Source organism: Loxodonta africana, chromosome 24, assembly GCF_030014295.1.
Source record: "Loxodonta africana isolate mLoxAfr1 chromosome 24, mLoxAfr1.hap2, whole genome shotgun sequence".
In the NCBI taxonomy this organism is placed as follows: domain Eukaryota; kingdom Metazoa; phylum Chordata; class Mammalia; order Proboscidea; family Elephantidae; genus Loxodonta; species Loxodonta africana.
The window spans coordinates 27,084,404-27,096,970 of NC_087365.1; the positions used below are offsets into that span (position 1 = coordinate 27,084,404).

The window sequence follows — 12,567 nt, forward strand, 5'->3', positions numbered from 1 at the left end:
TCCCCATTCTCATTGGCTTCTGCAGAAAGCTGGGTTACAAAACTTTATATTCCATGATCATTACTGGAAGGAAGTCTGTATCACCTCAAGACTTGAGAACCATACCATTTTATAATTTATTTTATTTTATTGTTGTTGAGGATGTACACAGTAGATCATACACCAGTTTAACAGTTTCTACATAGACATTTCATTGACATTGATTTGATTCTTCAAGTTGTGCAACCTGCAACCGTTCTCACCCTCCTTTTCTGAGTTTTCTCTCCCAAGACCATTTCATTTTTATCTCTATACCCTAGTGCCTAGCACAGGGCTTGCAGATGTTACATGAATCTGCAATATCCCATCTAAAATTAAATATGAACAGATCAAATTCAGTAGTACATTTAAAGAACAGTCTGCCACAACCAAATAGATACCCTGGGAATAAGAAGATAGTTTAGAATTAGAAAAATGTGTTACTATATCTCATTAGGATGCCAGTTAGGAAAACTCATACAATCTCAAAAAAATTAGAATTCAGTACATATTCCTGATTTTCAAAGAAAATTATGAAAATTGGAATGTTTTATTGACATAAAGAATATTTCAATCTAACAAGATTATGTTCAAAGATGAAACATTAAAAATGGGGACAAAACAAGGATGCCCACTCCAGTTATTATGCTTTAACACACTTCTGCAAGTTCTAGCTAATGTAAGATAAGAGACGGAAGTAAAAGTTACTATTTTGAGAAAGAAACTATCACTATTGAGGTGATAGGATTGTAGAAAGCCAACGGAAATAAAATCAATGCGTTTAGTAAGACAGCTGAACATATTATAAAGATACCAAAGTAAAAAGCTTTCCTGTATATTGCAATAATCAGAAACAAATAATGAGGTTAAAATAATAAATCCTATTCATTAATAGCAGCCTTAACAGGAAACGTGTAGGACCCCTTAAGAATAAAAGTCAAAATTGTACTAACACCAAAAAAAAAGTCAAAAATCAGTATAAGATTTTATCTTAATATTATAGTAGTAAAAAGTTTCAAGGAGTCCCTGGGTGGTGCAAAGTTAACTCGCTCTGCTGCTGACCAAAAGGTTGGAGGTTTGTGTTCACCCAGAGGTACCTCAGAGAAAGGCCTGGTGATCTAATTCTGAAAAACCTGCCACTGGAAACCCCCTGGAGCACAACTCTACTCTGACACACATGGGGTTGCCACGAGTTTTAATTGACTTGACGGCAACTGGTTTTAACCACCTAAATGCCCAAGAAAGGCAGAATGATTTATTATTTATTTATACCCCACCCTGTTCCAAAATGATTTTATGGTAGCTTTCACAGTATACACTATAACATAAAAATAAGTGAAGAATTCAGGCAAAGAGAAATTTTAAGGATGGGCCATGGGCTTTATTCTGACTTTTCTAGCCGCCAAAGTAAAGACGGAATCATGATCAATTACTGTAGTTTTACACAGATAGCATGTGCCTTCTACATTTGTTTGCAAACCCCACCCTCCCTTATGAGGTATTTTCATAAGTGCTGCTATGCCAATTTCTTTTTTACATGTTGCTGTAAAAAAAATTAGCATAGTGCCCTTATGAAAATGCCTGGGGGGGAGGGGTACAGTTGGTAAACAAACATAGAAGGCATGTGTTATTTGTGTAAAAATTTTATTCACACCATAAAATATTAAGTTGCTTTGGAGAAATGACTTCCTGGTACTGAGACCAAAGAGAAAAATTTTTCATAGGTCTCAAAGAGAGGATACTGTGTAGAGTAGAGAATAATTATTTTAATAGCATAATAACATGAAGTTTCTTGCTAGTAGACCACGGAGAGCCATTGAACAGTCTGGGGAAGAGTGTTGGCAGTGGAGCGAGGAGTGTGGGGATGGTTGTGACTGGGATGGACAGGAGGATAGTCTGTACACAGGTCTGAGGATCAGCTCCATGGAGTAATGTGTTCTAGAAACTAATATTGTAGTCCTCAGCTTACGTGTCATAGCACACTGGCGTCCTGTGAATCTTCACAGATTGGCCACTGAACTTTTAACAGTGTGTTAAGCTTGTTTTTGCTGTCGCTGAAGATCCAAACTGCTAAGATGTCTGTCAGATGGTGGAGTGGAGTGTGACCTGCAGCAGCTGCACGGATGCAGCCAGGAGTCAAGAGGTGCCACTTAGTTAGGCTGGCACTAAAGAGCATCTAATATGGATGGTCTGAGCAGCCCCTGTAAATATTCTCGCAAATTAGATTTTGGTTAGTGCAGCGGAGGGCAGGTGTTCTATGTCTGGTCACGTACAGGTCCGTATGCTTTAATGGTTGCCTGGTGGAGCTGACAACCATTGAGGAAGGTTCAGAAGCCTCATGAAGTAAGATGCTTGACTAGAAGGCTAGCTTACCCCCTGGCTAGCTTACCTGCGCACATTAACGGGAAGAGGAAAGAGCTATGGGCAGGAGCCGGATTCTCCTCAAAAAACAGTTTGAGGCCCAGTGCAGCATGTGTTAGAAGGAGAGGGCAGTCAGTCAGGGTTCCCCCGTTTTTACACCATAGGGCATGGACACATTACGTCTGGAAAAATTGTTTTTTAAATGAAAGGTACCAAACCTCACCCTGAGTAACAGAAAAAAAAAAAAAAAGTAGTAAGGTAACCATAGAACATCTAACACTAAGCAGTATAACTTCCTGGCAAATTTTTCAAGGCAAATGGTATTCAAGTAGCAGTAAGCAGAATGGCTAAGTAAGGCTTGGAATCTTAAGTCCTAGCTTAACCTCTCTTTAAGCCTCAGTTTTTTTTACCTCCAGAATAATTTATTAGTGGGGTAGGGAGAGAAAAACACTAAATAGACAATAGATAACTGGTAACTTTAGTGAAGGGTAAGACAGTACACAATACTGGAGAAGCCAGCACAACCTATCCAAGGCAAGGTTATAGAAGCTCCGTGGACACATTGAAACTCACTGAGGGACTAAGTTACTGGGCTGAGGGCTGTAGGGACCATGGTCTTGGGGAGCATCTAGCTCAATTGGCATCATGTAGTTTATAAAGAAAATGTTTTACATTCTACTTTAGTGAGTAGCATCTGAGATCTTAAAGCTTGTGAGTGGCCATCTGAGATACTCTACAGGTCTCATCCTGTCTGGAGCAAGACAGAAGGAGGAAAAGCAAAAACCCAAAGGAAAAATTACTCCAAAGGACTAATGGACAAGTACCACAGCCTCCGCTAGACTGAATCTAGCACAACTGGATGGCGCCTGGCTCCCACCACTGACCGTTCCGAGAGGGGTCACAATAGAGGGTGAAGAAAAATGTAGAATAAAATTTCTAACTCACACACACGAAAAAAAGACCAATCTTACTGGTCTGACAGGCTGGAGAAACCCTGAGCATATGGCCCTCAGACACCCTTTTAGCTCAGTGATGAAGTCACTCCTGAGGTTCACCCTTCAGCCAAAAATTACATAGGCCCATAAAACAAAATGAGACTAAATGGGCACACCAGCCCAGGGACAAGGACAAGAAGGCAGGAGGAGACAGGAAGACTGGTAATGGGGAACTCAAAGCCGAGAAGGGGAAAGTGTTGCTATGTCCTGGGGTTGGCAACCAATGTCACAAAACAATAGGTATAATAATTGTTTAGTGAGAAGCTAGTTTGCTCTGTAAACCATCTAAAGTACAATTAAAAAAATTTGAAAAAATGATAACTTACCTGCCTTAGGGTTTTGTGAGGATTAAATGAGATAGATGGTGCACGTTATGCGTTAGGATAATGGCTGACACATGGCGCTCAGTAAATGTTAGCTGTCATTTATTATGTTATTACTATTATTATTTCAAATATTTGTTTGAGGTCCCCATAATTGCAGTTTATCAAGAAGGATTCTGATTTATAACAATACAAATAAACCTAATGTTTATTTTTTACAAATTAATAAATGAACAGAAATAATGTGCCCATGAATATCATAAATGTGTCATACTGCCTCCCCAGTTGCTGTGTAGATTCAATATAATCCAGTAAAAATCCCAACAGGATTTCTCATGGAACATGGCAAGCAAATTCTTTAAAGTTTATATGGAAGAACAAAGGACCATGAATAGCTGACTCACTCTTGAGGAAGAAAAACAAAGTCAAGGATAATACAGCCTACCTATACATATTATTAGGAGCCCTGGTGGCAAAGTGGTTAAGAACTCGACTGCTATCCAAAAGGTCAGCAGTTCAAATCCACCAGCCACTCCTTGGAAATCTTATAGGGTAGTTCTCTGTCTCACAGGGTCGCTATGAGTCGGAATCAACGCAATGGCAACGGGTTTGGTTTTTTTAATACATATTTTTAAAAGCCCCAACAAGTGTGTGTGTGTGTGTGCATATATATACACATATACATGTATATATGTATATACATATAAACGCACACATACATAATCACAGAATGCTCTAACAGTAATATAAAAAAAAAAAACAAAAACCAAACCCAGTGCCGTTGAGTCGATTCTAACTCATAGCGACCCTACAGGACAGAGTAGAACTGCCTATAGAGTTTCCAGGGAGCGCCTGGCGGATTCGAACTGCCGACCCTTTGTTTAGCAGCCGTAGCACTTAACCACTACACCACCAGGGTTTCCAGCAGTAATATAGAGAACTTTAAAGGTGTGATCATAAAATAAGATTTACTTTCACATGTAAATGTTCGGGTATGACCATACTTAAAAAAAAATAAATAAATAAAGATGTGAAGAAATAATCCAAAGGTTTTACCAGCATACAGAGTCACCTAGAATGCAGACAAACACGTGTGTAGCTTGTAGTTTTCAGAGATGGTGAACCCCTCTTGGTAAAGTCTGAAAAAAAAGTACAGTATTCCCACGACTTACATGGAAGTTCCCTTCCTAGAAAATTTGCAATTAGGTGCTGTTGAGTAGTGACACTGTGTACAGCAGAACGAAACACTACCTGGTCCTGTGCCATCCTCACAGTCATTGTTATGTTTGAGCCCATTGTTGCAGCCACTGTGTCAGTCCATCGCGATGAGAGCCTTCCTCTTTTTCTCTGACCCTCTACTTTACCAAGCGTGATGTCCTTCTCCACGGACTGGTCCCTCCTGCCAACATGTCCAAGGTATGTGAGGTGAGACCTCCTCATCCTCACTTCTAAGGAGCATTCTGGCTGTACTTCTTCCAAGATAGATTTGTTCATTCTTCTGGAAGTCCATTCAGTATTCTTCGCCAACACCATAATTCAAAGGTGTCAATTCTTTGGTCTTCTCATTGTCCAGCTTTCGCATACATATAAGGTGATTGAAAATACCGTGGCTTGGGTCAGATGCACTTTAGTCCTTAAAGTGACATCTTTGCTTTTAAATACTTTAAAGAGATCTTTTGCAGCAGATTTGCCTAGAAAATTTAGTATGTATTATAACCACGTTAAAAAATACTTTGTGTTTATATGTAAAACTGAGGGGCTAGACTGAGATAATAATAAACCTTTAAAAGTCACATGAGACAGATCTTTACTGTGCAGAACTGCCCACACAAATGTTGCAGGATGACCAACATGCCTGGCCTCTGTTAGTGGCACATACCGATGATGACAACAAGAAGACCCCAGAGAGTGGTCCTGTCCCTAGCAAGAGTTATGTCTGCCAGATGGAAAAGCATAGGGCAGTCTGGCACACAAGTAATTGGCTGGCTGGCCTCATCCAGGGAGTTCAGCTCCTTGAAAGGGATGTTTCTAGTGGCTCCCGTTTGTCTGTGGAGGAGTACAAAGGCTGTTGGACATTGGTCATTAAACTTCTGCATTAAATGTCCTCTTAAGCTCCTTCCAACATAAGATTTTCTATTTCTCAATAATGTTTCTGATTCTTCTGATTGTTGTTTCTTTTTTTGTTTTTAATGAAGAAAAATAATTGCATTGAGAAGTGTTAAATGACAGAGATGCCCAGCACTGCTGTGATTATTTTCTGTGACCTTTTCCATTCTGAACCCTCTGGCTAAGCATTCCTGTTCTTTTTCTGGGCCGAGCCAGTGTTGACCTTCCCTTTCCTGTGGGAGCCCACTGCAGAGTGACAGCCAGAAACTGGGAGACTGCTGTAGTCCATGCCAACCTCCTCAGTCTGCAGTAGAAATCTCCTTCATAAATTAAAAAAAAAAATTAATGTGGTAAAATATTTATCAGTGACCTTATATTCACAATGTTGTATGCTGTATTGTAAAAATCACACAGTATTCCAAAACTTTTCATCACCTAGATAGAAACTCTATACCCATTAAGTAATACGTAACTCCATAGTTCCCCCACTCCCAGCACCTGGTAACCACTAATCTTCTACCTGTGTGCATTTGCCTATTTTAGATACTTACGTAAGTGGGACGATAAAATATTTGTCTTCATAATTTTAAAGTGACTCATTTTACCCAAAATCCCATGTAGGATACAGAGAGTGAACATAGATCATGAGAGTGAGTATGTGTGTGTGGTAAGGTTTTTGTTGTTATCCTGTTTAATTTTCTTCTCTTAGCAATCAGTTCCTGGAAGTTTGGAATTGAATTTGTCTGACTAATACCAAGTTTTATTTTTTATTTAAGGGTGTTTCTGATGCTTGGAAGCTATTCTTTCAGCCACAAAGATGGTAATAAATCTTTGCCTTCCACAGTTCAGACCAAGAATTCACTGCAACAAGGTAAACTAAAATACACACATACAGTAAATAAACAATATTTTTCATATTTTTCCCATTCCCTACCTTGTGTGTGTGGATTTAACGCAGGCTTAATGTGTATTTAAGTAAGCATGGGTTAGACTCTATCTCTAGAAGCGTACAGCACTTACAAGGTGAGCTGTGACGCATTTTGTGGAGGGTCTTCTTCATTGTACTCTTCCCTTTTTGATGAGAAAGTGTAATTCCACCCAAAGCCATAACAAGGGTAGAAATATTCTCTCTCCCCTCAGTTGTTTTTTTAATTTCTAATGCTAGAAATAACGGCTTGTATTTGTTATTTGTGTTCCTTGTTCTTTATCATTTGAATTCAGCTACCTTTCCTTTTGTGCAAAGGAGAGCGGTGAATAGGGAAACACCAAAGGAAGAATTGAATTTCTCCCTAATTTGGAGTTTTTGTACATGACATACTGTTTCAGGCACTCAGATAGTCAGGCTGACTCCTTTGGACAAAGATACTGTCACGTTTCCACTGATTATAGAAGGGAAGGAAGCACTCACCATCCCACCCCCAGCACATCCACTGTTTTAAATTTTCTGTAGTCTTTGTGGTCCTTGTCACTGTGCACACATTTTATCGAGTTTCATCATTCGTAGACTTGCAAGAAGCTTGTTTGCTCTGCTTCCCTTAGGAAAGCTATAATTGGTAGGGTCCAAACACAAAACTGAAAAATATAATGAATATCTTTGTTTTTCCCTAAATCTGTGTGTTTTTATCCTTTGAAGTAACAAACCATTAGTATTTTTATTTTCTCATCGCAAAGATGGTATTTTGGAGGAAGGATGTTAAATTAACTGTTGAATTAATGTTAAATTGAAGGAATTTTTTATTTAATTGGGTAGGATTTTATAGCTTATATGTTTTTAAGATGGACGGAACTCGAGGACACACCTTAGTCTTTGACCTAATCTTGAGCACCTGCAAAAAAAAAAAAAAAAAGTAGAATTAGTTTAATAGAAGAAAATTTTAAATAGTGTACTTCAAACTATCTTTAAAGAGTTTTCTTAGAAATGGCAAGTTCTCGAAAAACGAGTTATCTTCATTTGGACCTCATGGAATCAATGTGTCTTATATTTGTCATTAAATCTAGATATCAGCTGATGGTTACGAAGTAGAAAATCTCATCTCTGAAGACCTCACAAAAAGAAGTCGTGGTTTTAGGACAGAGTATTTCATTAAACCACCAGTCTTTGTGACAGTTTCTTTTCCCTTTAATGTGGAAATCTGTAGGATTAACATAGACCTCACAGCTGGGGGCGGCCACAATGTCACTGGCCTGGAAATGTACACATCTGCCTTGCCCAGCAGAGCATCTTGGAGTACCCCAGAGTGCCAGACCCCAGGCCCAGCTGAGCCATCCATCCCAGACAAAGAGGCATTCACCTTGGTAGGCAAAGTCTTGTTGAAAAACCAGAGCCAAGTGGTGTTTAGCCATCGGGGCTTCAAGGCCAGGCCACCTTTTGGCCCAATGGAAGCCACACTCCCCTCTCCTGCCATTGTCGCCCAGGAGCTCTGGAACAAAGGGGCTCTTTCCCTTAGCCATGTGGCCCATCTCAAGATCTGTATCACCCACATGACAGGCAGCGGTGTCCCTTGCATGAAGCGGTTGGAAGTGTGGGGTCAGCCAGCCAAAACCTGCTCCCAGGAGGTGATAGACAGTGTCCTGCTGGTTGCTTCAGAGAGCATCCCTCAGGGCTTGGCTCTGCAGGCCCCGGCCTTGCCCATGGAGAGTGACTGTGACCCTGGGGGCCAGTCCGAGTGCCACCAGGCCCCCTCCAGCCTGCAGGAGCTGGCTGAGATAATTCGGGATGTACCTGAGGAGTTCTTGGATCCCATCACCCTGGAGATCATGCCTTGCCCCATGCTGCTACCCTCAGGCAAGGTCATCGATCAGAGCACACTGGAGAAGTGTAACCGCAGTGAAGCTGCGTGGGGCCGGGTGCCCAGCGACCCTTTCACGGGGGTAGCCTTTACTCCACACTCCCAACCTCTGCCTCACCCCTCCCTGAAGGCGCGAATTGACCATTTCCTGCTCCAGCACTCCATCCCTGGCTGCCGCCTGCTTGGGAGAGCACAGACTGCAGCGGCAGTGACCCCTTCTTCCATTGTTACGCCTTCTCGGAAAAGGAAGATGGAGCAGCCTGAACAGGCCCCAGACAGTAGCCTTGGTATAAATGCTTCCTGTTTTTCTACCACAAGCCCTCTGGTCTCACCCACTACCTCAGAGCACACCGCTAAGAAAATGAAAGCTGCCAGTGAGCTTGGCCTGACACACATGGACTGCTCAACAGGTAATCTCAATGGTACGTCCCTAGCCCATTGTCATCCCAACTCTTCCCGGGTGACACTTGGCACAGTTTTCTTTGCTTTATGCTTTTGCCAGCATAAATTCCTCAGACTGCTGCGCATGCTCCTTCTTTCTCATTTCTCATTGTGGGGCCTCTAGCTTTGCCTTCAGGCCAGAGACAGAGGCCTTGGAGGGGCTGGTGTGTGTTCTTCTCGTCTGTTCCAGGGCTTCAATCTGTGTGTTCTGCTCCTCCATCCAGTGATAGTTCCCCAGTGGTTTCTGCCTTCCTCTGGCTCCCCTTCTATCCCCTGGCCAAGTCAACACTTCACCCTGGGCTAAAAGTCTGTGCTCAAAGCTGCTGGGAGGTAACACACCAGTCACTCAAAGCAGACCTTGTCTTCCTTCTGGTATCCTCTTTATGGTTACTCATGTATCAGTGGGCTTCTCCAGAGTGTTGTTTCTAATCTTTATAGAGGTGCGTTGATTTAAGTGCATTGAGGTATTCCCTACCTCACCCCACAGCTCCATGGGATGCCATGGACATGTGGAAAAGTAGAAAAGTTCTAGATTATCGGCCCTCTTTTCAGGAGGTAGTCTTAATGAAGAGCAAGACACATTGAAGAAGGCGGTGTCAGTGTGTGGATGAGTTGCAGCATTTTTCAGCATGGGATTTAAGCACCCTGGCTTCTTGCATCTTGCCTGGGGGTTGCCAGTGGTTCCTGGGACCAGTGATGGCTGCCCATCTCCTGAGGAGAGCACCCTTGTTCACCCGGGGACCTCTGCAGCCGAATGTGTTCAGTCAGCCTTGGTTGCTTTGCTGAAGTTTCACTTTTTGCCCCAGTCATTTCCTCCTCCCCCACTCATCTTCCACATGGTCCCTCCTTCATTGGTCTCAGATTTGGGTACCTTTGTTTTGCTGAACCCCACGTTCATGCTCATTCCCTGAGACCCGGCACGAAGGACCGTTGTGGTTTTCATGTGTTCTAAACAGATTGACAGATAATGCATTTAATTCCAGTAAAAGGCAGGAGGAGAAGAGAGAAATGAAGAGAGATTTAAAAAAAGTCTTTTTAGCTCAGGGAAGCTGAGGAGAAGATCCTTGTGCCTCGTTTATGACATTTATCTCTAGGTGAGAATTACTGATTCGAGGCAAAAGCTGATTTAAAATTTATAGAGAAAAGAGCAAAATCAATAAGCTGTAAAGTTGAAACAGAATAAAGATAAGTGATTTTCAGAATCTTAAGATTGGGCATGAACTTTAAAATTTTCATAAAGAAATCTTCAGACTGCTTTATCACTGTGGTATTTTAACTGTATCTAACTTTAGCTCTGATTTTTTTAATAAACAATATATTCATATAGTTAGAAAACTACACATACACACAGAGTAAAACATCTGTCCCTAATGCCACCCTCCTTTTGATTCACAGTTAGGCTGTTTTTAATATTTCGCTGTTACAAATATCCCTGCAGTGAATAACCTTGTATATGTATAGCTTTGTACATGTGCAGGTGTATCTGTGGGACAAGATCATGGCAGTGGAATTTCTGGGCCAAAGGGATAGATTCATCTGTAAATGTGACAGATATTGCTGGATGTGCACAATGGGATAGCCTACCAGCAACGTTTGTGAGATTCCTCACAGCCTTACTAACAGAATGTGTTTTTAAACTATCACTTGTTAGATTAAAAAATAGTATTTTATGTTGTTTTTGTTTCTATTTTTTTTGTTAATGACACTGAACATCTTCTCATATAATTAAAAATCATTTCTGTTTCCTTTTCTGTGAACTGTCCGCCCATCTCCTTTGCTTATATTCCATTAGTTATTGGCCTTTTTCTTGGTAATTTCTAGGAGATCTTTAAAGATTAGCCCTTTGACTTTGTTATGGGCTGAAATATATTTTCCTAGGGTTTTTGTTTTTTTTTTTGTCGGGGGTGGCGCAGTGTGGTGTAGGACTTACTATGTTTTTGGCCATTCAGATTTTTTTTTTAGTGTAGTCTAGCTTATCCATCTTTTTTTCCTTAGAGCTTTTGGCTTTTGGGTCATTTAGAAAGACTTTCCCCATCCAAGGAGCTCTCCCATGTGTTCTTTTAGTATTTTTGTGATTTGATTACTATTCTTTTAAGTTTAAATCTTTGATCCACTTAGAATGGTATGAGGCATGGATCCAGCTTAATGTTTTTTCAGATGGCTACCCATGTACCCATTTATTGACTGTTCCATCTTTCTCCCACTGATTTGAAATGCCACTTATATTGTATACTAAATTCCTGTATATATTTGAATATTTCTAGACTTTCTATTGTTTTATTGGTCTCTTTATTTGTGGAGCCCTGGTGGCTCGATGGTTTAGAACTCAGCTGCTAACCTAAAGATTGGCAGTTCAAATCTACCATCTGCTCCTTGGAAACCCTATGGGGCAGTTCTACTCTGTCTTATAGGGTCACTATGAGTCGGAATCAACTCAATGGCAACAGGTTTGGTTTGCTTATTTATTTGTGTGTCTGTAACATATTTTAATTGTTGTTGGTTTCTAGTATGTTTTAATAGCAGTTAGCAAAGTTCCTCCCTCATTGTTTATTATTTTCAAAGTTTCCTTGATTATTCTTATTTTTTTCCACATGAGTTTCAGAATCACCTTTAGTCCTCCCCTCCCCAAAAGCCTACTTTAAGAAAATAGCAATTGCATTAAATTTATAAATGAACTTAGAATTGATATCTTTATGATGTTGACTTTTCCTATGGTATGTCTTTCCATTGAGACCTTCTTTTGTGTCTTCCCATAGATTTAAGGTTTCTTTATATAGATTTTCATTTTTTTTAATTAAGTTTAATCTTTTTTTTTTTTTTAATTTTGATGCTGTTCTCAGTGGAGCATTTTCTTCCTTTATACCTCCTGAGTTTTGTTTAAATGTATGAAAGCTATTGATATTTGTATATTAATTTTGTATCCCTGTACCTTACTGAATTATTTTATTGTCTATAGTCATTTTTTAGCTGTATCCTATACAATCATATAATACAAACAATGATAATTTTATATTATTTTTTCTAATGTTTCTTAATCTCATTTCTTTCTCTTGTCTAAACAAATGTTTTGGCTAGTACCTCTGGCACAGTGTTAAATAATACAGGTGATCATTGGCACTCTTATCTTGTTCTTACTTCAGTGTGAATGCCTGAATATAAGCCCAGCTTTGACTTTTAGGGAAACCCTGGTGGTGCAGTGGTTAAGTGCTACGGCTGCAAACCAAAGGGTTGACAGTTCGAATCCGCCAGGCGCTCCTTGGAAACTTTGTGGGGCAGTTCTCCCCTGTCCTGTAGGGTTGCTATGAGTCGGAATCGACTCGACAGCACTTGGTTTGGTTTTTTTTTTTTCGTTTTGACTTTTAGGTTAAGATCTGTTTTAAGGAAGCTAATGAAGTATCCATTTGTATTAGTTATCTATTGGTGCGTAACAAATTACCCCAAAACCTACTGGCTTAAAGCAGCAAACATTCATTATCTTACAGTTTCTGCATTCAGGAATCTGGGCATAACTTTTCTAGGTCCTCTACTTCAGAG

The 12,567-nt window shown here is 40.3% G+C and overlaps 1 protein-coding gene across 11 annotated transcripts in view; it reads left to right on the forward strand.

The window, feature by feature from the left end:
• The window catches only part of UBOX5 (U-box domain containing 5), a 44,864-nt gene that overhangs the window by 20,035 nt on the left and 12,262 nt on the right, over positions 1 to 12,567 (forward strand). For 6 of the 11 annotated variants that reach the window (XM_023550074.2, XM_023550077.2, XM_010591566.3 and 3 more), the window contains exons 2-3: positions 6,580 to 6,674; positions 7,802 to 9,014. In XM_023550074.2, the coding sequence (XP_023405842.1) occupies positions 6,621 to 6,674; positions 7,802 to 9,014 (1,267 nt within the window). In that variant the 5' untranslated portion in view covers positions 6,580 to 6,620. Of the gene's footprint in view, positions 1 to 4,714; positions 5,114 to 6,579; positions 6,675 to 7,801; positions 9,015 to 12,567 lie in introns of those variants that run through there. The other 5 variants (XM_023550076.2, XM_023550079.2, XM_003411612.4 and 2 more) reach the window with 2 other exon arrangements.